The following is a 27,237-nucleotide window of genomic DNA, read 5'->3' as shown; positions in this document are numbered from 1 at the left end:
TTTACAGTACGTGGCAAAACGGGTATGAAAATACTTTTGTGTACTCTGTGTCTGGGTCTGTATTTGGCTAGTTCCAAATCAGGGACAGGGACAGTGATATTTTTTTTTTAATTTAGTATGGAAGTGAGGATTCCATCTTTTTAGCAATAGTCGGGACTGTTTCAACTTCACACTCCCCCAAACACCATTACATTTCTGAATTTATAATGTGCGCGAACTGGCCTGCGTGTAGCCATCGGACATCGTCCAGATTAATTGGATCAACCCACCCACCTTCAATGCCCCCCCCCCCCCCCGCTGTCGCCCTTGTATTTGAATGGGAGCAAATAGCTGCAGCTGCGCTACGATTCTTTGTAGCAAGCCTTCTTCAGACAGTTGAGGGTTGTTATAGCAGCGTATTAATGCCAATACTTTTGGGATGAGATGTGAATATGTGATACGAGCGTTCATACTTCTGGGCACAGTGTAATCAAATCAAGTCAAATTGAATCCAACATAATCTCATCCATTATCTATGACGAAAATTCAATAGACTTTCGTTCGGATTGTCTAATTCTCAAGTCGTCTGAGGGTATTTTCTGACCAGCCCTCTCGCAGACAGAGACACGAACCGCAAGAACATGTTGCTCATGTAATAAACTCACGTAATGGCACTGAGCTCATTCTAGCTCGTTTTAAAAGGCCCCCTCGGAGAAGGTCGACTTCGCCTTCTAAAACCGGTGCTGCTGATTTGCGAGTCCCCTGTGAATTCTCAGTGCAAGTTTTCAGTGAAGCAAGCAGTAGCAAGATGTCTCTGCCTCGTTTTATTTCCCATTTCGTCCACTCCGTGTGCCCCCCCAGCCTCACCCCCCCCCCCGCGCGCCTCTCGCTGTATTCTCCTACGGTCTCCTTCTCACTTTTACATCTTGAAGCTATCAGCATCTTGGCAGGGAGACAACAGAGAGGCAGCAGAGCACGTGGAGAGAACCTACCCACAATTCCACAGCGCTGTCCAACACACACACAGACATCCATCAGACCAACACGTGTCTATAATTCCATTGTGTTAACTAGCTGGCAGAAGGCCTACCCCCAGTGTTTCCAAGGCAACAAGTTTGTCAATTTAGCGATGATATGTGTAGCAATTTGATGAAAAGCAATATTGAAAGCATATGCAGTTTGCAAACAAAGACACAAACACACTTTTGTTCTCCTTCCGCTTCTTGCTGCGACGTCTCTGTGGCTTCTCACAGGCCGTCGCACGCATGAATGATGATGTGTGGCCGACGTCCCAATCTTCTCCCGGGGAGGTTCAAGCGATCACTTTTAAACTCAATGCTCGCTCGTGTTCCCACATTTACCACAACATAGACTTGCTTTGCCACCGCCGTCGTGGTTGGAGGACAGCAAGGTTGGGGGGTTTTGTCGGAAAAACTTCAACAGTCTGTTTGGTGCGGGACGTTTTAGACAGAAATGACTGAGCAATGACCTACATCGGGCTGAGGATGCACACGTAAAAAAGTCTTAGTTGGATCAATATGGTGCTTTTGTTTTTATCTTTTTGTATAGTTTCTATGACAAAATCATTGCATATCCATATCATTGTTGCTGCTAATTATAATGGGGTTAAATTGTTTGCAACTTGTAACATATGTACTTTTAAATGCGTGGAAAAAAGAGATGCCAGCAGAAACAGTTACAAAGAAGGTGAACCAGGAAGAAATTCAACAGTCCCTTGCAGAATATCTTCCCCCTCAAGGGACCACAATGCAGGAACCAGATGTGGAGGGAGAAACATTTTGGGGTTGCACTTCATCATCCTCCAGACATTCGCTAAAAACTACAAGGCCACGAGCAAAACATGTGATAGAACTCAAAGCGGAGACTGTTCTTCTTTGCACTGAGAAAAAAAAGACAAAAAAGAGAACGAGGCAGAGAAAAATGTGGAGAAAGGAAATCAAGAGGGGAGAGAATGATGAAAGTGAGAGGGAAAAGCGTCACTAATGTTTCCTGCTAAAATATTCAGGCTACTGCCGCATGATGCGTCACCCTGTCCCACACACATTACACGCGCACACTCACACACACTCGCACACGGAGCCGTTCCTAGCCCCTCTATCCCGAGTCCCCCTCGGAGGAGCGCGCGGGTGCCGGCTGCCATATTTGACGATGCAAAAGTTCCTGTTCACACGCTTTTCCGACTGGTGCTAAGTTAATAATTCAGGAAAGGGAATAAGGGGGGAAATTCAGCAGGAGGAGCAGCGAGAGCACAAAATCGCTGCGGCTTGCTTTTTTAGAAACCTTATTCTACAGAATTTAACGCAGACACTAATTTTAAACTTCTACTGCTTATTACTTTTTGTCAGACGTATGAGAACGAAGGTTCACATACAGTTCAATTAAGTTAAAACTATATATATTTTGAACTTTAGTGCATTTTTTTAAATCAAATGCCTGCATGGTGCGCTCAGATAGCAGAATTAGAAGGCTCGATTAACTATTCATGGACTTGCTTAAGATGCTGTGCTCTAGTAAACAACTTAATTGTGAACAAGGTGATCGGTGTAAATGATGATGACAGCAAAAAGGCCCACCCACTGAGCAAGGCTAACGAGGCGGGTGGGGCTGGTTCCAACCCCACGGAGAGAGAGGGCACAGTGGGCATAAAGAGGCTCCTCCCACATCTCTGACCCCCCCCAAAACCCAACGCCCCCCGCGTTGAAAACCGTTAAAAACCGTTAAAAATAAGTACTCAGCTTGTGCCGTCTAGCTGTTAATTATTGGGACACACACATTGCAAAGTTGATGCTGAAACAATATCTTGTGCAGCCAAACTGCGTAGGTGGTCCTGCCATTTCCCTTTCAGAGAATGGGAGAGGAAAAAGAATGGGGGGGGAAAAAACAGTGGTAAATTTTAGGGGGGATAATAAACAATACAATTTGAAAAGATGAAAAGATGCTTTAAATCTCTGTGGAAATTAAGGCACTGTGATGAAAAACAAACAAATAGAGGAACAAAAAGCATGGATGGAAAGAAAAAAAGAATTATAAACCTTTTGCCGTTGTTTCTTTGCTCCCTCTGTCCTTCCCACACCCGTAGACTCAGCACATAAAACATTCAGAGCCGGGGAAGGTGGAGAGGAGGCAGAGCAGGATCCGCCTGTCACCACTTGACAGATAAAATGCCCGGACACGAGACACGTGTAACTAGTTGGGAGCGGCGCCCGGTCACGGCCGGCCGGCGCGTTCGGTGGAGGCAGCAATCTGCCCCGGCTGGATATGCTAATGCGGCACCTCGACTCGAAGTTGCTCAAGGGACCGTTTAAAAAAGAAAAAAAAGGCAGAACGGTCAATAACGGAAACACCAACCTGTCTATCAGAATACGGCCTGAGTTGCTAATCTTTCGCCTCTATGTTCAAACTCTATGTACAGTATATATATATAGTCGTGAAGCCCGACATCGGGTGACGTCACAATCCGCATTCAGTGTCATATTATCACTGAACCCAGCTCACATGCAGAAGATGCAACGTGGTGGGGAGGTAAGAAGGTGAAAAAAAGTAAAAAGAAATCTCTGCCTGACGGAGTCGACACGTCAAGCTGGAATCATGACCATCTACAAAATACAGCAATGCTATATTTAGCTCCCTCACCCTACTTTTGTCCTATTTTTGTTTCACACCGTCCCAATAAAAAGCACGGCGACTTTAATACATTATTACTCCAGGCACATGTAGGTCCCACACACAAACACCGCTGTCCGGTCACTGAGCTTGGAGTTCCAGGACTGTGATTGTTGCAGATCTTATGACGGCTGTACATTAAAGTGATGCAGTATTGATTTTAAACGGAAAGGCGTTTTAATCAAAAACACAGACACACACGCACACACTGGACAGAGCAGCAGCAAGGTAGATATTTTACGTACATACACACAGTCAAAATGCAATTATATTTGATGTAGTGAATATGTTGGAGGAGTTCAACTAAAAATCATTCAAGTGCGCTTAATAGATGTTCGGATAGATTTTATAAAACCAACCAACAAACCATGTGGCCCAGAGTTGCAGTGACAAAATTCATTTTGGGATTGTGCGAGGAGCTTACATGCAATCCTTCTCTCCACTTGGGCTCATTGGCTTCATCTGTGTGTCTCACAATACATACACAATGCAACACACACACACACACACACACACACACACACACAGACCAACTGCTTTTCAAAAGATTTGGAGACATTTTAACATCATAAAGAGTTCAAAACTGCACATCACATTCTGCGCTACACATTACACACACCCACAGTCCACTGCAGCTGTGACGGCGTCCCTCCGGAGACACAGTGTGTCCAATCCTCTCCTTCTATTTAGGTCAGCCTCATGCACACCTCTCTCTCCCTCGTCTCTTTCATCCGCGTCCTCCTCTGCATATAGATCTCAATTCTCGTCTCCTGTCTTTTTCTTTTCTCCCTTCTTTTCTTTCACCCTTTACTCTGTGTGTGTGTGTGTGTGTGTGTGTGTGTGTGTGTGTGTGTGTGTGTGTGCCCCTGCGTGTGCGGGATGAAATAACTGAGAAACCAGACAGTTTGAAGAGAGTTCCATTTGTCCTTTTGCCAGCGGATAAGGTAACATTTCTTGGAAAGGAAAATTAAGTTAATGGGAAAATATTGCAGTAAAATGTCTTAATATTCATATTCTGCATAGCTGGACAACACATTAACGGCCTAAAGCCAACAGTTCCATTTCCTGGAAACATTTTTAAAGCATAAAGTTGTGTTAATCGAAGGACAATCTGTACAAGGCTGACCTAAGAGCCTCGCTCAAACACAAAATATATACCATTCGAAAAGGTAAAAAAGGATACATATTGCAGGCAATGAAAATAGACTGCATTGTGCGTTCCTAATTTACTGATGAGTCATCTTTAATCCTCTATTTGTTAAGCATAACCGAAAAAGTTGTTTTTAGGAAAAAAGCAAGTAGACACACAGAGAGAGAACGTCCGTTTGTAAGCTTCTAGGCCCGCGTTTATGGCAGGAGACACAACTTTACACAAGTAAAGTCTGGACTAGTCTTCTAGTCAATAAATAAGAGCTGATCACCGGTCACACAGACGGATGACCACAGGTCGGTGCACGTACAGCAGCCTCAGAACACACACACACACACGCACACACACAGACTGGGAAGCATCAGTGAAAGTGGGTTCTGATGAGTAACATGTTTTCTGTACTCTCCGTGGACACGCTTCAATACGCGTTCTATTGTTCCTGCGCTTGTTTAAATGCGGTGTTCCTTGTCTATCTGTCCCAGGTTCGTCTTTTATCCTCACTGGTGGATGGAAGCGCGGACTCGTCTCACAGTGTTCATCGGGATACAGCACACAACAGCCGCAGGATGAAAGTACCTCTTTTTACTTTACTCAAAGGGAGTAAGGGATGTAGAAGTGGGCACTTCATGTTTTTCCTCACAAGGCTCTTCAAAAAGGTCCATTCAGTGCCAGTTGTTTTGGGGTAAAACAGCTACGCTATATCCAACCGAAGTAACAGTTACACTTCACAGGCAGAGAGCCAGCTGTTGAAGCCCCCAGATGGAGTTGACAAGGATTGAGAAAGCCTCTCTATTTGGTCCGTAACTACCGCTCAGAAGCCCTCGAGCAAGGCACTTTAGCGCCAGCTGTTGTAGCAGTGGCTGTTTTGCCTGTTGAACATTTACTGGATGAATACAAGGGTTGTGAAACAGCACTTTTTTTCTTTTCATTGACGGGGCTCCACCTTGCCATTTTAAAGTGGGCTTTATTCAATAAAGGAGAAGCTTTTCCACCGGAAGGGCCGCCTCAGTTCTATCACACACACACACTCACACACTCAACAACCGGCATGATCAAAACACTAGAGATTGAGAGGAGAAGGCGGCTTGGCCCGCAGCCCAGACAGATGGAATATAACAACATGCTAGGGCAGCAACATGGCCTGCAGGACCAAACTGGTCACACACACACTCATGCATGCATGCAACACACACACAGACCACAGGGGCCAATCATGCTAGCGTCTCTGCCAAGGTCAGAGACCCACTGAGAGACAAAGACACGGGCTCTGTGTGTGTGTGTGTGTGTGTGTGCACCTCACTGACATGTCAACCTCTATATTCATTTCATATGCTCTACGGACTATTGGCTCTTTCACTGCGCCACTCAAATGCTCTTATCGGCACGTTAAGTATTGGAGGCTTTTTTTTTCTTCTTTTTTCCTAATTACGACAGCCTTTTGGAGTCGGCTGTTCTGCTGTCTACTCTTCAGCGTCGATCAAGCCCCTCGTCCGGCTGCAGAAACGGGAGAGACGCGTGGAGAGTTTTTGACTCATTACAGCTGAAGGAGGGAGCCCTCTGTGTCTGTAGCTCGCATGTCATTAAGACCTGTTGAGGTAATTCGGCTCCCATTAAACTCTCCGCGATACGAGGGCCAGTGAAGGAGAGCGGCGAGGAAGACGAGGCCACTCGGAGTCGGAGACGCAATCCGGTCCGATCCCCATCACAGCGATTCAACTCATTCAGAGCATCATCTCCCCCCTATACACCTCCCCCGTCTCCCGTTCCCTGCTTACACCAGCTACCTTTAACACAGATCTCATCCGTGTGACCCGGCCCACATTAAAACATTTTCACTTTGCACTCAGCTCGCAAAAGGCAGGCCTCTCAAGTTAAGTGTCGCACGGGGAGCGTGACAATTACAGTGATCGGGAGTAGACATTGTCAGCTGGATAATGACAAGTTGAAGAGGCTGGTGTTATCGTACTCTCCCAACCTAGAGGCTAATTGAAATTGAAAAAGAATTTCATGTTATGTTTGAACTAAATGTGCAGCGTCACACCTTGTAGCTGCATATTAGTCATTGGGTGAGAAAATAACCTCAGAAAAAAATAATCATATATATATATATAATGTAAACACACTGCAAAGGAATGTGCTTGTACTTATTTATTCATTTTCTATGTCGTTTCAATCTTCATATTGTATCAATAGTGTTCGGCATTTATATTCATAAAGGCCATTCTCCGCAAACTCCCGTTTGACTTGGTAATAAATGCTAAAAGATTAGCCTGAAAACAAATACGCGCACGCATAAAAACTATAAAAATGTCCGCGGGGCGGTTTGGAGTTTAAAGAGACGAGACAATTTTCTTCTCCCTCCGGCCCACTTTGGCTTTTTCACTCATTAAAATGTCGTCTCAGCGCCGGCGACTCTCCCCCCCCCCCCCCCCCCCCCCTTCACCCCAAGTCTCTGTGTCGTTTGTTCACCTTCGTTCCCAAACATGGTAGACAGAAGAGAGAGCCGAGCCCATAAACATCTCTCTCTCGGACCTATTGTAACCAGACCCCCGTCTCCTTCCGGGGCCCGTCTGTCTCCCTTGTGACTACAACCCAAAACTCCAGCGTGTGAAATTCGCAGCGTGAGATCACTTCTCACGGTTCTTTTATCCAACGACGGACCGATTCCGATATTTGCAGCACACCTCCGAGGCATCGCTTGGAAAAAAATAAACCCAGCTCCTGAGAAAAAAGAAAAAGCACAACCATACAGGCAGAATTTACCCCAAAAAACTACAAGCACTGCATGAATTGAATGAACTAATGATGATTGTTGTTTCATGGTGGTATGAATTATACATCAAAAATCAAGCCTATTTAGCGAATATACTGGATAAGTTGCACCTTGCTGTGCGGTATCTAAACAACAAGAGTATAAGAGCGGGTCCAGAGCAATATGTTATGCACTACATGACCAAGAGTATGTGGACATCCTCACAGTAAAACAGGTTATTCCAAGAGAAGGGCTATGAAAGCCTGTTGGGAAGGTCGCTGCAGGATCTTTTTGTTTGTAAGAGCAAAAACATCCTCATAGATCTGGCCTCTTAATATTGTTTTCCAAAAAAACTCATTGATGCATTAAATGAAAATATACTAGAGCTGCTTGCCACCGGCCCGGAGGGTCCAAGGTCCACCCAACAAACCTACACGAAACATCGATTTGAGGAATAGTTTTCTATATAACGTCTAATATGTGCATGAAATTGAAAATTCTAGTACCCACACTTGATTCTTTTATTCAAAAAATAAATAAATAGAGGCTTCTTCATAACTTTCTACAGCGCTTTCTGCTGATTGTATTCACTTTAGAAAGGGCATGTGACCGGATGCAATTCAATGAGTGAGTCATGCTTCTAAGAAGAAGCGTTGTGCACAGTGCGACTTTCTGTGTGTGAAACCCTCCTCTGCAAGTGTACGCTCACATGAGTCCGAGCATGCGTTTGTGGCATGCTTTTTGTGTGTACCACTCGTCACATACACACCCCCGTCTCTGCAAATGTGAGGCAACTAAGCTCCATCACCAAGGAAACCAGCTCGTTGCCAGGTAGCAACAGAGAGACAGAGAGAGAGAGAGAGAAAGAGAGACAAAAAAAACATTTGTGAGACAGAATTAGATAAAAGTGTTAGACAGCATGTGTGAACACATGAATCGGGTTTATTTTAAAGATGACGCCACAATTAGAACATGTCTATTCTTCTCTTCCAGTCTACGTTTTTTGGGGAAAAGGTTTGTGTACTGAAACGTCAGTCAGAACGTGCTTCGCTGGGATGGAAGAAAAGAGCTAGCGGTTAGCCGGGTAGCGATGACGAGGCGGCCACAGCTTTTAGTGAAGAAAGCTTATGATAAATGATGTTGATTGAGAAAAGTACTTTTGTATGTTTCTCTGTGTGTGTTCACGCGGTTGGCAGTGCCTTTAAATCCAACCCTGCTTAAGAGTTGATGATTAAATCTGACTCCGAGGTCACTGAAGGTCAGGGTCAGATTACAGTTCCGACACTCATTTCGACAACGCATGAGAGACACGGTTACATCGCGGCTCCGCACCAATCCGAGAGCTGCTTCACGCTGTCAATCCGTCGCCTTTCATTAGCCACCGATGAGATATCAGCAACGTCACCGGGGGGAGGGGGGGTCAATCTGACTCGCCTTTTTCTTTTGACCCTATTCTGTGCACGTGTTTACTGGCCTGTGGTGGTGTGCGTTTGTGCCCGTCTGTGTGTGTGTGTTTAAATTGGGTGTTGATCAACAGAATGGGAATGAGAGCGATGACCACTTAATGTTTGGAGTTGTCGAACATGGCGGTTCGGTCGCCAAGCTTTCAAATCATGACACAGCGGATAACGTTTTCTTTTTTTAATGTGACACAGCGTATTTACACTGCAGCAGAGCACAGAGAGACGAAAGGCAGAGGGGGGGGGGGGGGGGAATAGTTGATCGGAGGGTGTGGGGGGGCTCGACAAGTGAGCGGAAGATGGCGTTTTAATTAGATCGGGGAGCATCCGCGGAGAGAGCGAAGCTGGAAGAGGAGGAGGAGTAAAGAGATAAGAAGCAAAGACAGGAGCCGGGAAAGAAGGGACGATGTGCATCTCACCCCCCCCCCCCCCCCCCGCCCACCCCCCCCGAGGCCGTATAATTAGCAGGAAAATCATCTCCTTCCAAAACTTCCGCCGGGAAACACAGTTGTGTTGCTGTACATACATATATGGTTATCATAACCATGTCAAAAAGGATATGATTTAATGGGATATACATATACGGGTGAGCAAAGAAATTAGAGATCATCAGACATATTTATGCTGGTTGTTATCGGCCTAAAACCAAAGGTTGCATCTATGTTGGTCAAGGTCAAGTATGTCCCGATAGAGGAAGAACAGCCCAGAGAGAGTATTTCTAAATCCAGAGATTTCAGACGGGTAAAAAATAATAATAAATTGTAATCTTACAGAGTACAACGTTTTACAACAGTGGTAACAGGTATTATAAAAGAAATTCAACTCCAACAAGCATTTTTCTTCTTATTTTTTTATGATTCATGGCATTATAACTGTGTTACACTGCATGATTACATTATAGCATCCCTTCAACTATGAAAGACGCCAAAACTGCTCGGGGTACAGAGGGTTAAATACATAATTGAAACTACCGAAATATCAAAACAAGTACTTGATTAAGAGACACCAATTAATTTCTTAATCACCTGAATTGTGTCTTGAATGCAAATAGCCGCTAATATAGTGAAGAGATAATCAGAATTTTTGAATTTGAGGCGGTTGAAACACGGGGGAAGAGAGTAAGTCTCAGCTCCATAAAAAGGACAACCAAAGACAAACGGAATAACTCAGAGATTGTGAGAAATTGGAAACGCGGAGAAACAACAGTGTGAGAGCGACTGAGGAAAAAGAGATCTTGTAACACCTGACTGCAGTCTAAGACAGAGAGGAGGGAAAAAAGAAGTCTGGGAGTGTGAGAAGAAAAGAAAAAGTCACAGAGACAGAAAGTTGAAAGCAAACATAAAAACAGAAATGTCCTTATATGGGCCCTCGAGTTGCCTGGCAACTCAAAGTTTGTTCTTGAATCTGACCGTCAAGTCGTTGTTGCTTTGAAACAATCTGTATCCCTTCATAACCACAGTCAGAACACAGAGAGAGAGACGCATCGTTAAAACGGCCCGCAGGAAGTAAGCGCGTGGACGACAACGCGGTGGCACAGCTGAGCTCCCAGCGTGTACGATCAGTACATCGGACGCGGCGCGGCGGACATCATCAACGTAGTACTTTAAAACTAAAAGGCAGGAATAAGTGATTCTATTGGGCCAACGTACGAACGCCCGTGTTAACCTTTGAAGTTAAGGGCACTTTGAAGCCTCTCAGATTAGGTCAAATATATAATTCATAACAGCCAATGAGAGGGAAAGCATTTGCTGTGTGTGTGTGTGTGTGTGTGTGTGTGTGTGTGTGTGTGTGTGTGTGTGTGTGTGTGCGTGTGTGTGTGTGTCACAGCTGTAGAAACCCAACACCACCTCTTGCAGAAAGGTAATGCCCCTGCGTGTGTCTTCTCCAGAGTGTGTGTGTGTGTGTGTGTGTGTGTGTGACAGCTAAAGTGCTATTCAACAAGTGTTTTCCTGCAGTCAGCAGCAACAACAGATGTTAACTACATTCTACAAAACGATTACAAAAGCATCTACAAACAGACAGACACGCACAAACACAAATTCACACAGACACAAATAAATGTCTACAGATTGGGTTGAGATTGTTCTGCCTCATGATGATGACCAACTGGAAACGTATCTTTAAATAACGCCCTAATATTCATTAAATAAATATCATTCTTGTGTTCATTTGGGAAGTAGGTCTCTTGAGATAAGCACAGTACTTCATTTGTTCTGTTGCGATAAACTTTTCGCAACGTCTCCACCCTCCAACTCACAATTATCTATTCAACTACCCCCCCTCCCCCTCCCCCTCCCCCCCCCCACACACACACACGCATCAAAGTCCTTGTTAAGCAGCCTTGGTGAGACTAATAGAAAACGTCTGATAGCTAACACGTGGAGCCGCACGCTGCCTAACCTTCTGAACCATGTGCTGTGAATGTGTGTGTTTGAAGGTGCAGCGTGTGCAGTGCGTTTGTGTGCGCAGCACATGTACATCGCAGCTCCGGCTCCCTGAAGAGCGGCTGTAAAAAGGAGGCGATGACGTTGTCTAATTAATTGTCAAGAAATAGTGCAGATAGTCCCCAATTCCAAGGGAATATTTTGGCCCTTTTCAGATTTGTTCACATTTCAACTTCCAAACAGTGCTCGCGCAGGGCACTGTTTGTATATAATTATGAATATTTACACAATATACTGTGCAGGCTAAACAGAGAGATGATCCTCTTCAACAGCCACAGGGTGGGTCTCCCATTCGTGAACCTCTCTGAGTTTGAAATGTGTAAAAATGAGAATTCACAATTAATCAGTCCATGGAGGATAGTGACGGGGTCAGAGCAAAGCAGACCTTTTACGACCTTTGACCCCCCCATGTAAACCTCCCGGTTTGAAACAAGACCGTCATTACAGTTGCACAGCTTGCCTCTGCAGATTTGTGCATGTGCAATTAACACTTTGAACCTTTACTACAGGAAAAGTGAGGGTTACGCCGTGTTTGCTGCTCCCGCACATCCGTTGAGCAAGCACGGCTCGTTGCTTACACGCTGTACTCCTTTTCTTTGATTTCTTTTATTGAGAAAATGTACGCAAGCCTGCATTAACTTCCTGCTTTGAAGTTAAAGGATGTGTGGGCACTTTAAAGCCTTTCAGATGAAGGGAAATATATTATTTACAGCAGCCAATGGGAGAGAGAGAGAGAGAGCGTTTGTGTTGGAACCCGCTGCTGTACAAACTCAGAGGCGGCTCGTGGGCCGACGGCTCAGGCAGAAAGGTGATGGGCGACCACCTCGACATGTCAATGCGTGTAAGTGTCTGCTCCGGAGAGTGTGTGCGTGTGTGCATCAGCTAAAGTGCTATTCGACAGGTGTGTGCTGCAGTCAGCAGAAACAGAGATTAACTATACAGGGTGCACAAATGGTCACAAAAGCGCACTCACACACACTCACACAGACACAAACACATGCCTTCCTGCCGTGTTAGTTATTTGACTCAATGAAGAATGAAAAAAAACTGAACTCCAATATCCATAAGCCACTATTACAAGTATTAGAATACAAAAGGCAGATGAAGAGGTGAATATTTATTTTACTTACCTTACTCCTTCTCTTGAGTGATTTACTATTTATCACCTGGTATGGACATTTATTTACCAACAGAATTGAACAATTACATTTACTGTACAGCAAATAAAGCTGATCAAGTGCTCTCACCTATTTATCTTATTTACCAATAACTTATCTTTAGATATATTGTACATGAAGCCATGATTTGCCACTAATATAAAACTGTCGAAATCCAAAAAGGTCACTTTGACACAGTGTCCCATTACATGCTTGTTTCCCGCAGATCATTTTCACGCTGAGTATTCTACATAACTTGGTGGCATCAAAAGGTTATTGTTCCCTCCTGGATATGATGTATTTTCTATAGGAAAAGGATGGTGGGACAAATATATATTGATTGTAGCTTTGAGGGCAGTACTTTCTCCACCCTTCCACCTTTACCCCCCGCTTCTCTTTCTTAATAACACTTTCACGGTACTTGAACTCCATCCGTTATTTACGGCGCAGTCGCACTGGGCATTAAAGGACCTCGCAACATTGCTACGGCTACAACGTGGCAGAAGACGCCGCATTGGATCATGGGAAACTGGGTCACCTTGCAGGAGAGCGAGGGTACGAGGCCGCAGAGGCACACACACACACACACACACACACACACACACGCACACACGCACAGACTCTCGACAGTTGTCCTAGAGAACCGGAGGACAGGACAGAGAGAAAAGTAGGGGAGGAGGAAAAGGTTCGGTCAAAGATCACGAAGCTCCCGGTTTAGCCGGCCGATGTTGGTCAGACCGGTACGAATCCCCCCCCCCTCTTCCGGTCTAGTGTAAAAAAAAGTAAACACACATGAAAGGAAGTTTTCACAACTTCCTTTCAACAAACACTCGGGGAAACTGGCTAACATGTGCAAGCCTTCCGAAGCCCTCGCATGCTGCTTCCTGTTCATACAATAACAGGTGCATTTTCACGCCTACGGATCCCATGACAAACACATTTCTGTGAACAGATCTGAGTGGAAACCGCACTTTGCAACATGAGCAGGGCACCTGTAACGATCAGGACCAATCAGCTCTCAACAATGAACCATCAGGCCCCAGAAGGAAACGCTAAATGACGTCAGTCCTTCCATGTGAACTCGCTGTTGCTCCCATAGGAATCATCGCAATAATAAAACAAACGCTGACTGCATGTCAGGTGGGCCTATCATGATGATCGTACAAAATATGTGGAATTTCTTTCCCGCTATTGAGCGCCTTTCGCAGAATCCACATCTTAATTACCTCAGAGCTAAAAAGCCTTTAAGTGCATGTCCTTTGTGGTTGTTATAGATTTAGCGATTATAATCATTATGGGGTAAGACTCTCACGCAGAATCACCATATTATTGCATTTGATTAAAAAAAAGCATCTTTCCATATGTTGCACCTCCAAGGCATAACCTACAGAGAGAAAAAAGTCTGTCAAATGTGCACCTCGGAAGGAAACGGAAACATCTGTTTCTATGGGAACCCTGCCCTTTGATGATTCAGTCAAAACACATTATTATGCATGCAGGTAGACACTTAAATATGCACTCACACACAATATTGTTCTGCGTCACAGTGACTGGCTTATCACCAGGTTTCAATGGAGGATGTGTACGCTGATGTGAGCCACCTCACCTTGTTTGTCTGTGTATAAGCGGGAGACAGGGAGGGTAAGGGAGAAGTGTGTGTGTGTGTGTGTGTGTGTGTGTGCGCGTGGCTGCTAGATCCCAGAGCAGATGGCTAAATGTCAGTAAATACCACACCAACATGACAGCTAGCTCTCCCTGACAGAACACGCCACAACACAGCATCACCTCTTAATTCAGTGAGCAGGAGAGCCGAAGCTTCTGCCCCTGGACGGGATTTCACCTTCTTCTGGTCCCGTCCTTCGATCTCCGTCGCATCGACCGCAACGCAACACTGTACGCGACTGTTGAAAAGAGTAGAAGACGCCTCAACTCTATTATGGACTCGTCGGCTTTTTCCTGTTGCACCTGCTCTCAGTTTGCAGCACCAGGGAAATCCAGTGACAGGTTTCGCGTTAAGCTCAGCAGAGATTGATGGGAGGCCTTTTTGGATGAAAGCCGCCAGCGGGCCGCTTGCTTTGCGCCTCCGGTGATGTCACAGCAGGCCTTAATGGCTGGTCAAATATTAGTCTGGAATGATGAAGACACGTACACACACGCAAAGCACACGTTACACCTGTTTACCACCCTAATGTGCCCGGAGATCTACTGTGCACTTCCATTTCCTTTGTTGCCATGGCTTTAATGTTTGCTGTATACGCAATTCAATGCCTGTCTGTGCGTGTGGCAGAACATTGACCCTGTGGTGACAAAGCGAGGAAAAGGGTATTGTTTTTTTGTTTAGTTATGGATAAACTTAATAAGCAGAATATAACAAACAGAAAATAAAAACGCAGGTCAACCACAGTCCATCTGTGTATATCAGTGTGTGTGTGTGTGTGTGTGTGTGTGTGTGTGTGTGTGTGTGTGTGTGTGTGTTTTCATGGCAAAGCTGGAAACATATATTTATACTAATAATAAATGTTGAGATTTCTAATGAGTTGCTACAAATATTTTTAACAATCCCGACATGCATATACAAAATATATACTGTATATGTACATACATATATATATATATATATATATATATATATATATGACATCACCATGGCAGCAACCCATTTTGTGTGGAGAGATTTGTGCAAAAGGAGCTGAAGATTCCACTTTGTCCACACAGCGATTCGACAATTTTCAATGTTAAACAAAAAAACAAATTCACGGCGAGAGGCGGTCTCCTCTGGATCGTTACACTCGTCTCTGTCCTTAACCAACGGGACCACTGTGTCTGCCCACTGCTCCCGAACAGTCCAGTTGGGTCAATTGCTAATCCATGCCCCACCCCCTATGTGGTTTATTCAATTTAAACTTAAAACGTTGACTGAAAATCACCTGTGAAATTGAAATTGACTACTAAACCATCACTGTATTTGTATTATAAAAAAAACGAAGCATGCCGTGAGGAGCCACTAAGCTCGACTGTGATGAGAACCTTTCCATCGGAGACGGGGGGACATTAGGACTGACAAGCCTGCGCTGAGAACTCGGGGGTTTCAGTGATGGACAGAGACATCATCTCGCTCCCTTCCTGTTCACTCCGTGGGAGCTGTAATGTGGGTCGATGTGAAGCAGAGGACACTTTTAGCTGAATAAAAATATCCCTCCCCCTCTCTCTCTCTCTCTCTCTTCCTTCTCTCCCTCTCTGCCTTTGTCTCACTTGCTTTTACCTCTTTACACGAACGATCAAAAATTCACCTGAGCGTTAGGAGCCTCTTTTAGGCAGTTATCCAATGTCCCTGATTATTTCCTTGGTGTCTGAATTAAGGACAATTTATTTTGTTTCATAAGGCTCGTTTTGACCCGATTTAACGGGACGTGCATGCCAAATAACTGCAGCGCTGATTACCAATGTGGCATCAACTTCACCTGCTGATACGAGACTTCCCAAACATAGATACCAGGTCTGTGTATTGTCATCACCTCCTAACACGCTTTTATAATTAATGTATATATAGTTAGGGACACCTTGTTATTGTATAGTTAAAATATATATATATATATATATATATATATATATATATATATATATATATATATATATATATATATATATATATATATTTATATTATATTCTATTTTGACACTTTTCCCATGTGTCTTTTTTTACGGAGAACAAAGAGCAAGAGGTCGTGATGTTTGTGTGGTAATCTCCCTCTTCATCACCGAAATGGGGCATTTAAAAAAAGGAAGGGAGCAAAGGGCATTGTAATAATTGTGGTGCCAGAGCTTTTATCTTTCACTTTTATTAGAAGTGGGGGAGAAGAGCGAGGAAGAGAAGAGAAGGAGGAAGAGATTGACTAAGAATATCAACATTTTAAGCCTATTATGTATTTTCAATTCAAACCGATACACTGATAACACTAAAGCAGTTAGCAGAGCGTCACGCTTTAGCCGTATTGCAGATGTTAACTGTAGCAGCGGTGCCATTGATGGTCTCCCAGACAGGGACACTATAGATGCTGGAGAATTACATATTTTTATTGTAATTTATATTCAATATTTGATAGAGTGGCTAAAAATCTCCTCAATGAATACACAATTCAGTTCTATTGTACAATGGTGGCTTTATATGTCCTGTAGCATGCTATGCCTATTTGGCTTTATAGCCATTAGCTCATGAACATTACCAATAGCAATATATGGAGAACAAAAACAACCTACCCAATGCTATTCAATTCAAATATATTTAATTAATCCAATGGTTTTCCTGATTTCCATTTCATATTTGTGACATAAAACAAATAATAAAAGTCAGCAATACGATGCTTGAATAAGAAAAGAAAGTGGATAAACATCCCATGTTCAAGGTTCATTTTCAGTTACACTGGGAATTAGCACAATGGCTCCAAAATGTGGAACAAATAAAGCTGAAACCAAACAGCACTCTGCAGTAGTAACTCTGGAGTTGGAGTTGGAAAGCACCCATGTCTCTAACAGAAATGGCAGCTAGGGTATTCCTTGCTTCCTCTGGGAGCCAAAAAGGGAACAGCATTTATAATATTCCAAATAATGACTCCCCAGGCTTCCGCACGGTTGGAACTTGTTGTACTGCAGAAAACTTGCAAGGGATTTCAAGTTTCCCATCTGTGTGCAAGGCCCTGCTAATGTGTATAAGACCAGATAAGATACAGCATCTCCGTCTGTTTGAATACTGTATACACACACACACACACACACACACACACACACATACACACACACACACACACACACACTCTCACATCCTATGGGTAAACGTCATAATAAATTCATAAAATTCCAAATGCACACAAATACAGACACACACGCACACACACACACACACACACACACACACACACACACACGCATCTACATCCTTATCTGGATGCAGCCGGAGCAGTTGCATTCCACTGTGACTATTCAGAGGTGCAAACGCACACACAAAAAAAACACACACATCCACACACATCCACCATCACCACCAGAAAACACAGACCAACGCTGTTTAGATAAGTGAACGTACAGACAGATGCTGATCGTTCCTCTCCGTCTATAAATAGACACTCCTAGCAACCAGCAGAGGAACGGCCTGTTAACTTGATCCTCAACAGCAGAATGGACAGCGAGGAGGAGGAGGAGGACTTGTGGGGACTAAAGATCAAACGGCAGACAACATTGGAGATGATATGTTGGTAATAGGAGGTAAACAAACAATGAACCTAATCCACCGTGACAGCCAAGCTAAAATGATTTTTAGCAACACATACACAGAAAAGAGCAAAGGACCACTCCAAGCTGCTCCCCAGCAAGGTGGTTGAAAAGCACCCATCGGGGGATGGATACTAGAAAATGTACAAGTCCCATCATCCCTTGGAGTACAATCAATTATTAAGGAGGCAAAAGTGTGTCGGTATCAGCTGTAAATCGCTCTCGTTAACCTTTGGCAGCTAAAACCACTTGGCTATGTACGGAAGGAAAGCATCCACCACATAGAGGAGGCAGAGTAGACCGCCGGCTACTGCCAAGCGTCCAAATGACCACGCCGACCTCCGCTCTGATGCTGGTCGGTGTGGTTGTGGTGTAAAACATGTCACGCTTAGTCTGACTACACAAAATAGACACTCGCATTTTTATACTTTTACTTAAGTAAAAAGCTTTAGTCGGTACTTCAACTTCCACAGGAGTCTTTTTAAACCCTAGTATCTGTACTTCTACTTGAGTAATGAATGTGAATACTTTTGACACCTCTGCTCCAACCTCAATCGCTGAATCCTTTTAGGTCTCATCTTTGCTTACAGGACTTAGCGTCAAAAAGTGTGCGCTTCTTTGCACGTGTGTGTTTTTGTGCTTCGACAGGGGTATTGATTAGCTAATTGCCTGGTTTGTGGTATGAAATTATCCGTATTGATCTGATTAGAAGCAGGAATGTTCAGTAGGGGGTGAAAGAGGGAGAAGGTGATTTGGGGGGAAAAGAGGGAGAGAAACAGAAACAGTTTAGAGGAGAAATAGATCAGCCACAGGCAGGGAAGGTTTTTTTTTACTCTATAGCTCCACAATGTAGTTTGAATTTTACCTTTTTTTTTACCTGAGCTGAAGTAGCCAAAGTACAACATGCATTTCCTGCCTGGGAGAAAAAACTCTCCCCAACTTTGGTTCCTATCCATCTTTCCTCTGTAACCAAGGACAGATGGGGAGCATCACTACGGTTACCATATCCATGACAACCTCTCCCGCTGCTATTATTGGGCATGTCGTCAAGGAGACTGAGCGGCACATTATGGGATGACGACGGAAATAGAAACCATGCTCTGGAAGCGGTACAACAGATCTCTGGTATTACATAAGAAAGACCTGTGCAAATGTAGTGAGGGGGTGCCGCATTGATTCCAAAGCTTAACCGCACTTAGGGTAGGGGTAGATATAAAGGGCATCAACGGGATACTGAGCCACAGTCATGATGCAGCAGTTTTAGGCTTATGCCCCACTAAAAGGTCAAACTTTGCATAAACCTGTAGTTTACTTACAAACGTTTTTGAAAAAAACGGCAGAGAAAAGAAAAGAAATAAAAGCTACGTGGGCGAGCACACAAAACCACGAGGGGCTAAGCATTTTCTCACCCCGCATGGCAAGAAAGAAACCAAAGACAACGATACTTAATAAGGGGGGAGGGGTGACACAACAATGTGAGAAGAGCTTTGATGCAGGGACTGTTTGGAGGCCTCCCGCGGCTCCGACTCGCATTCGGTTTAATGAGGGTTACCTCACAGTTTGTTGCAGAGTGGAATGCAGAGGTAACAACGCTGCAAGGAACAACTCGGAATGGCTTGAAGACAATGTTCACCCGAGTAGCTGGAAAGAACAATGAGGTTGCATTCTTGTGCATGACGAGTCAGTTGTGTCTTTTAGAGCCTAACAGCCATCAGGGACAACTCTTGATAAATGCATTATCTTAAATGACATAAATACTTGTGACACAAGTAAATACGCAAGTGGGATGTGAGATGGATTCTGGGGTTTTTGGGGGTCTACTCACCAACAATATACAAGAACTGAGTAAGGCAAAAAGTTAAAGTGAATGCATAACACAAAGTAAACTTACACAAAGGGGGATTTCGTTTGGATTTCTTTGCAGCGGTGTTGCACGAGGTTGCTAATCTACAGTCAGAGTGTCGCCTATTCCAGATGGCTGTCGACTCTGTTTTAGTATGAAGAAAAAGAAACAAACCAAAGCGTTGTACTGCTAAAATATTTTAGCAACCTGAAAAGAGAAGCCCAAAAGAGCATTTGGAAAATGCTCGCCGTATTACCTTGTCAGACTCATGGGACAAAGAACAGTTTTTTTTTACCTTTCAGTACACAAGAGCCTTGATTGGTTACTGTTTGTGTTATTTGGGTGACAATAAAAGCATCACTCGGTGAATGTGCTGCTCGACGGCAAGCTGAAGACGTTTAAATATTATACACGGATATTGCTCTTTGTCAGGTTTTCCTTTAGGTGCCTGGACACAAAAAAGTAACAAATGAACACAAACACACGCTGATAGAGGGTTCAAACATGTATTTAAGCCTTTAGTCCATCAGCACGCTGCTTCCTGTCTGTCAGAAGGTCATAAAACTAATCGACCACAGCTGTGGTGGTGAGTAGGTTCAGCGTGTGCCTGTGTCCGCATGTGTGTGTGTGTGTCTCTCTTTCCGTCCACTGGGGAGCCATTCGGAGGGTCACCGGTCGGGGGATACATAACCCTGCAAGGATGGAATACCTCAACACATGCAAAGCCAAACTTATCGTGCGCTTAACGCTTCATGCTGTATGCAGTAAAGGAAAAGGGCTAAATCAAAGGCATCGAAGCTCTCCTCATTGTGATGATGGATATCAGGAGACGGACGACTTACTGTTATCCGCCTGAAAACATTTAATCAGTGAGTTTCATGTGATCGCCAACACTTGATCTGAGGCAGAGAAGATGAAAGCAGCTGCCGTCCTATTTGCTCTTCTACTGACTCATACCTGCTCCGACACTAAACCATTCAAGGAGGATCAGAAGGGTACGTACCTTCTGAAGCAAATGAAGGCCCATTGCATCGCTTTGCTCATCTCCATTAAGTCCACCGCGACTTTATCAGCAATGTCCCTCACATTCCTTTGGTTAAATCATGCTGGGCCGCTGGATCTTCTGACATCCTTCATTATCCAGAACTGACAGTAAAGCTCATTTATGACATTTTGCCTTTTGGAGGTCGCCATCTTGTTTTTTTATTGTAAAGCCCTCTGAGGCAAAAGCGACTCAATGCGACTTAATGCGACCACAAAGTCATTCAATTCCAGAGACCATGCAAGGTCCAGGCCGTGGTCACATTGGCTCCACTTTTCAGAAGCAGAGGTTAACAGCAAGAGTCACATGAAGCAAAAGGAAATCTAAAAAAGCACAGTACAGCACGAGCTATCAAAAAGAAGAAAATGTGTCCGAGTCATTTCTTAGAAAGGAAGAGAGACAGATGTTCCACGGCCTCAGAGGGATTAGTGTCCTTCTCACACTAATACACTGGCAAATATCTGCGAGCTGACACAAACACACTGACTTAAAAACACGCAGAAATAGCTTATCGTGCTGATTTAAAGCCCTGTGATCTGTCCAGTGGGTCAGATCCTCAAACTCTCAATGTTCATTATAACCAACAACTTTGCTGCATGCAAAAAACCAACAAAAGAGGGAATGACGTTCAAAGAGCATATTAATTCAAACAATAGACATTCACTGCTACTGCTAATTCAATTTTCCTTGTTCCCTCCCACTCACAACTATTTGTCTGTGCTCTCCTTTCACTCCCCACACCTTTCACCTTCAGGAACTCCTCACGGTGGAATAAAGTATCCGCCTTTCCTGCCTCGTGTTCACACGGCAGCAACTCACACACACTCAGCCGAATCAGTTGGATGTGTGTTAATGACACGCTGCTCAGTATTGCTAATTAACAGAAAAGTCTTCTGATGAAATGTTACAGAAATCAACCGCGCGCCTAACGAAAAGTCAGTCACGATAATCCGCATGGCAAAGAAACAGAGCAAAAACCAGAGAATCCTGTGTTCCAACAGGCCAAAGCAAGCTACTTAAACCAGCTACAGGTGGACTGACCAGCAAGTGAGTGAAGTTAGTAGCTGTTAAAGGGTTTCATTATTTCAGATCACTCACCAGGTTGGAGTTGGTGGCGTTTGAGTCGTCCTCCGGGAACGGGATGTAGACGGCTAAGGCCACACAGTTGGCAAAAATGGTCATCAGGATGATGATCTCGAATGGTCTGAGAGGACGGTTAAAGAATACACACAGCGGAAGACAGTACACATAACAGGAAGTACAGCGACATTTAGCCCGTGGAGATAATTCATCATGTCTTTATTTATTGTGAGCACTTTAAAATGATATGATGGGACAACCAGCAGTATCTGCCGGGGGGAGAAAACATTGATTATTTAAAAATAAATAAAGACATTACCAAATAGCATACTTACGCGCACACACAAAAAAAGAATATTTGAAGTGTCCCATGTCTCAGTACAATAACCCTAGTCCGGCCCAGTCTTGTGTTGACGTAACTCTCCCATTTGGAAATGGAAACATTCCACTTTGTTCAGGCCAGGAGGGACCTTCTATTCTGGAATAGGGAGGTCACGCCTCAGCATCAGTGCAGGCTGCACCCAACCTGCATCAGGGAACGGCAGGTCCTTGAGGAGCGACGAGTCCCCCAGGATATATATATATATATATATATATATATATATATATATATATATATTTATTGAACGTTAGTAGGATCCTACTCCACGTCCTTCTCTGGAAGGCAGACCTCATCTATCATTCACGCTCAGTCTGGCTGCATTCACACCTAAATCAGGCGTAGCAGGGTTGTGTTGGGGGGGTTGTGGGAGGGGGGTCACTTAATGGCCCATCGACACCAGGGGACTGCGTGACGCTGGACGTCTCGTAATCCCACGGGGTTTCGGTTGGAAAGTACGGCGCCGGTCTGGTCTGCATTCTCCCCCGCCACACCCCCCCCCCCTCCCTCCCTCCCTCCCCCGCCCGCCCGGGGGGGTTAAAACATGATTCAGGTGAATGGGAGGACTTTGCCCGTCCTGGTGAGAACAATGATCCAGGAAAAACCTTATGGCAGACAGCACGAAATACCACCTTCCCAAATAGAGAAGAGTCTTCACATGAGACCTGTTAGTTCAACCAGGAGGTATTTTTAAACAAGCTAATACACCCTTACATAAGCAGAGGTGTACACACACACACGCACACAGACACACACAGCAGACTGCACTAGCAGTGTACACTAGAGGAGAGATCAAAGCTGTTGAGTTTGCCTTTGCTTTAACAATAAGACATATTGGGTCACTTAGGAAGCTCTTTGTGTGTGCAACGGGGGGATCGGGGGGGGTCGGAGAGACAGTGCATGCCCTAATACGGGTGTGTCGAGGAGCAGGCCTGTCGCGTGGAAGACGGGATGTGGACAGGGAAGGAGGGGAGGTGGAATGAGAGAGAGAGAGAGGGAGAGGAACGGTCCTTGAGAGGGGAGCGACCTCATTATTTTTGGCCTCGCTCGGAGGGAGAGGGGGAGAGTAAAAGTGAGAAAGAATGGAGAGAAGGAGAGAGAGGGAGGGAGAGATAAAGGAGGTCTGGTTTTCGTCAACACAATTACTAACTGCCACTGCTGTCACCTCCTTTAGCTCTTCTGCTTTCTTCTTTCCTTCTTTTCTTCCTCACTTTCTCCCTTGTCCATTTTCCCAGCATGTCAAGTTAGTCTTCTAACTTGACATGCAGTTAGGAACTCCTGATCCGGAAGACACGTCAGAAGCAAACTTTATATATTACGGTTACCTGGCAGTCGTGTTCAACGCCACACCGTGAATGCAGGATTTTGCTTCACTGAATTGAAAACTTTCTGGACAACACAAGACACAGGAGAGAGATGTAGTTTTTAGAGGTGGGAAGGAACGACGGATCCTTTTGGGGAGACTTTACCAAAGTTGGAGGGCGCTGGATGTGGGTGTAGTGAAACCGACTACATCCTGTCAAGACTAAAACAATGGAGTTAGAAGCACTACTTGAGAAAGTGATCCAATGGGAAGAACATTGATCCATATCTTCAAGGGCATTACAATGTATCCATGGTGACATTTGACGTGATGTTTCTGAGGATTGTGGTGCTGGTTATTATTTGGAAATTGGACGTACGGTTAGTATGAACGAGGAGACACAGAACTATGACGACAAATAAACTACAAAGCTTCAGTCAAAATAAGAAGTAAACTTAACAACGCTAACAAACTTGCACCACCTACAGTCACGTTGCTGTGTGTGGTCCCTCCAGAAGAGGGGAAGAAAAACGTTTTTTTACGGAAGACCTAATACTCAGTTCATGTTTGGATTAAGGATTGACTTGAAAAACAACGGCCAAAAGATCATTACACTAGGGACCAAAATGCATCCAAGTTCATCAGTCATCCTTGTGACGGGGGCCCATTAAGACACCCTCTGGACACACAGGGACCCGCGGCAAAACAGGCCTGTTGCTCTCTCCGGGTTCCTGACCCATAATTAAAAAAAAAAAACTTGCGGTCCGCTTCCATCAACATGATAATAAATCTACTCTGCGGTGCTGTTGAGAACGAAACAACACTGGGGAGAATGCATGAAAGACGGAGAGAAGAATTGAAAAGTTCCAAGTCTACTGTCAATGCAATCAATAAAAAGATTGTTGATGCTGAAAATGCTGCCACGACCTGAGGATGGTGATTGAAACTGACGGCTCTAGAAAAACAGAAATAACAGAATACAACTGAAAGCAGAATATAAAATAGACATTCAGCATCTTACCGAACTAAAACCAATTGTCCCATTAGGATTTGCATCCACGGACACGCCGCCAGGCGTGTGTTTCTCTAAAATACAGTTGCCTGACATTAACCTCCACATGCGGCTCACAATTACACGGATAGTCTCCTATTTCGACAAAGTTGGTATGAGAAACCGGGGATATGCTGATATTATCCGGGAGAGCGGCCTCAGCACTCCCCTGTGTTATGCCCAGAATATTTATCAGTTTTTTCTGATTGAGTGTGTAAATTCAGAAAAATAGTGTAACCCCTCATTTGACCGGATTCAATTTCTAAGCCTAAGCGTGTGTGTCAGTGTGTGTGTGTGTGAGTAAATTCACTCAAAGACATTTTTTGAATGACCACTCGGTGTGATTTTCGATAGAGAACGTGGTAGTTAGCCTTTGCACTCTTCTTGTCTCTCAGGTAATGCAGGTAATGCTTGAATACTATAATTACACAGCATGCAAGTGCGCTGTGTCTTTGTCTTTGTGTGTGTTTGCGTGTTTACGTGTCTGTGTGCGTTCTGCCAAAGTGTATCTGTGTGTGCTCTCTGATTTAAGTGTGTGTTTCGGTGCATGCATGAGCTCAGAGGGGCCCCATCGACCTGTTGAGAGCCGCAGCTGTTGTCATGGTAACAGAGGAGGGAGAGAGGAAGATTTCGGATCTGCCGCCTCTAGAGACGGAGATACTCGCGGAATAAAGGTCAAACACATGTGCACGCGCGCACACCCACACACGCACACACACACACATACGCCCCCATAAACCCTATAGAAGCAACACATGAACGCTGTACACGTGCATACAGTACAGCGCGCAGTCGCCGCTGTTCAAACGCGGGCTGCTTCTAAACCAGCCCACAGCGGACGGACCAAAGTAGAATGGTGAGACGGACGAGCTGACAGTTTGACGTGGATCTTTTTTAAGGGCAAAACTTGCTCCGATCATGCTAATGTTTTGGTTCCATCCTGGTGACGCTCTCGTCTTTCCCCCCGACTCATCTGCATCCCTCACCTTTCTCTCGCCCTCTCTCTCTCAACCTCCCAACCCTTCAGAGCTGTTTAACTGAATGATGCAGGGAATGGTGGGTAATGGTCGGAACGCTCAGCCGTCATTGGTTGAGATAGGCTTAGTGACCCTGAGGGTTTACGCATGTTTTCACATTAACACCATAGTACATGCATTTAGTTTGGATGTTAGTGAAAACACAAGGTGATACTTTGCCAGCATCCATTGCTTTACCACACAGAGCACATTCAAACTTTAAAAGGCCGGGCTGTGCCAACGGGAAATCTGGAGTCGTTTTGTTTTGGAGTGCGATGCATCAACAGATGCACCCCACTGTGGACTCAAGAGTGTGGCTCTTCACATCAAAACTGCCGTCTACTCGTCTTCCTCCCTCTCCAACTCGCTCTGCTTTCCACTCTCTTTCCATTCCTCCTCCTGCACTGTCATTTCTCTTGTTTACCTTCCCCATCCCTCCCCTCGCTCCCTCCCTCCCTCCCACCTCGGCTAATCCGCTCAATCATCTCCCCTGTCGACGTCCATGTCCTGCCCACACCCCGGCCCCTCTCGCCCCCTCTCTCCCTCTACTTGTCTACCGCTCAGCGCCATGTGCGTCTGTGCTTCTGCCAAGCCGAAGCTCATGAGAACCCTCTCCTATTATCAGTCTCTTTGACTGTGACACTGACCGTTGCTGTGTTTCTCCCTCCGTCTCACCCCGAGCGAAAAGCAAGTCATTATGTTCAGCAGCTTAGAAAAAAAAAAGAAGAGGATGGGTAGAAAGGAAGGACGGGTGGAGGAACAGGAGGAATGAAGGGATTTGAATGGACAGAGCACGAGGGAGGGAGAGAGCAATAAAAAATAGCGAGGGAGACGAGGAGGAAGCAAAGGGGGGAGGAAAGGGATGGGGGAACCTGGGGGAGAGAGGATGAATGCAATTAGAACGAGCTAGGGGGAAAGACGGGAGATGGGAGAGGTGTGAACGAGGGAAGAAAATGACACAATTTGTTTCATCCCCCTGTGAGAAAAGGCTGTGAGATGAAAGAGGGGGAGAGAGAGAGAGAGAGAGAGAGAGAGAGAGAGGGGCAGACAGAGGAAGGGGAGAAAGGATTAGGACGAGTGAATAGAGAGCAAAGAATCACACTGAGATGCATGAAAGGCGACAGATTGACTTTAAAAAAAAAAAGAGTACGGTTTAGAAGAGAGGACAGAGGACGTGAGATGCGCATTCCAAACATGTTTGTGTCCTGTTCTCTTTTCTTGTCATCCTTCTTCTTCTTCTACTCTTATCCATGCTGCAACTGTGCATTTCTTTGTTTTTTGCAAACCAGTAAACAGTACTGAACCGTACAGTAATACTGAATGTTTGAGCAGTTAAATTCTACGACTTTATGTGTATTGTCTTTTTGTGCCACGTTGTTAATTGTGTCTTGGCCAGGACGTCCTTCATGAATATCAATGCAACTGTCTCCTGGTTAATTAAAAGGTAGCGCATAATAGAAGAAGGCAACTTGATTTAAAACGTGACTCAGAGAACCAGGAGAGCTTGAGAGAATAGATTCGGAAACAGCTTTCCATTCGGGGCAACCCCGGGTAGAAACATTTAGAAGATCAGAGTGAAGCGCGTCCCCGGGCAAACCCCCCTCCCACACACACACACACACACACACTTGG

At 44.8% G+C, this 27,237-nt stretch overlaps 1 protein-coding gene across 15 annotated transcripts in view; it reads right to left on the bottom strand.

Moving 5' to 3' along the window:
- cacna1c (calcium channel, voltage-dependent, L type, alpha 1C subunit) overlaps positions 1–27,237 on the bottom strand; it is a 144,585-nt gene that overhangs the window by 70,216 nt on the left and 47,132 nt on the right. For all 15 annotated transcript variants that reach the window (XM_078100273.1, XM_078100275.1, XM_078100272.1 and 12 more), the window contains exon 3: positions 21,875–21,980. In XM_078100273.1, coding sequence (XP_077956399.1) covers positions 21,875–21,980 — 106 coding nt within the window. The remainder of the gene's footprint in view (positions 1–21,874; positions 21,981–27,237) is intronic.

Source organism: Gasterosteus aculeatus, chromosome 4, assembly GCF_964276395.1.
Source record: "Gasterosteus aculeatus chromosome 4, fGasAcu3.hap1.1, whole genome shotgun sequence".
Lineage (NCBI taxonomy): Eukaryota > Metazoa > Chordata > Actinopteri > Perciformes > Gasterosteidae > Gasterosteus > Gasterosteus aculeatus.
The sequence above is the reverse complement of the archived record's forward strand: the minus strand, read 5'-3'. Positions and strand labels throughout refer to the sequence as shown.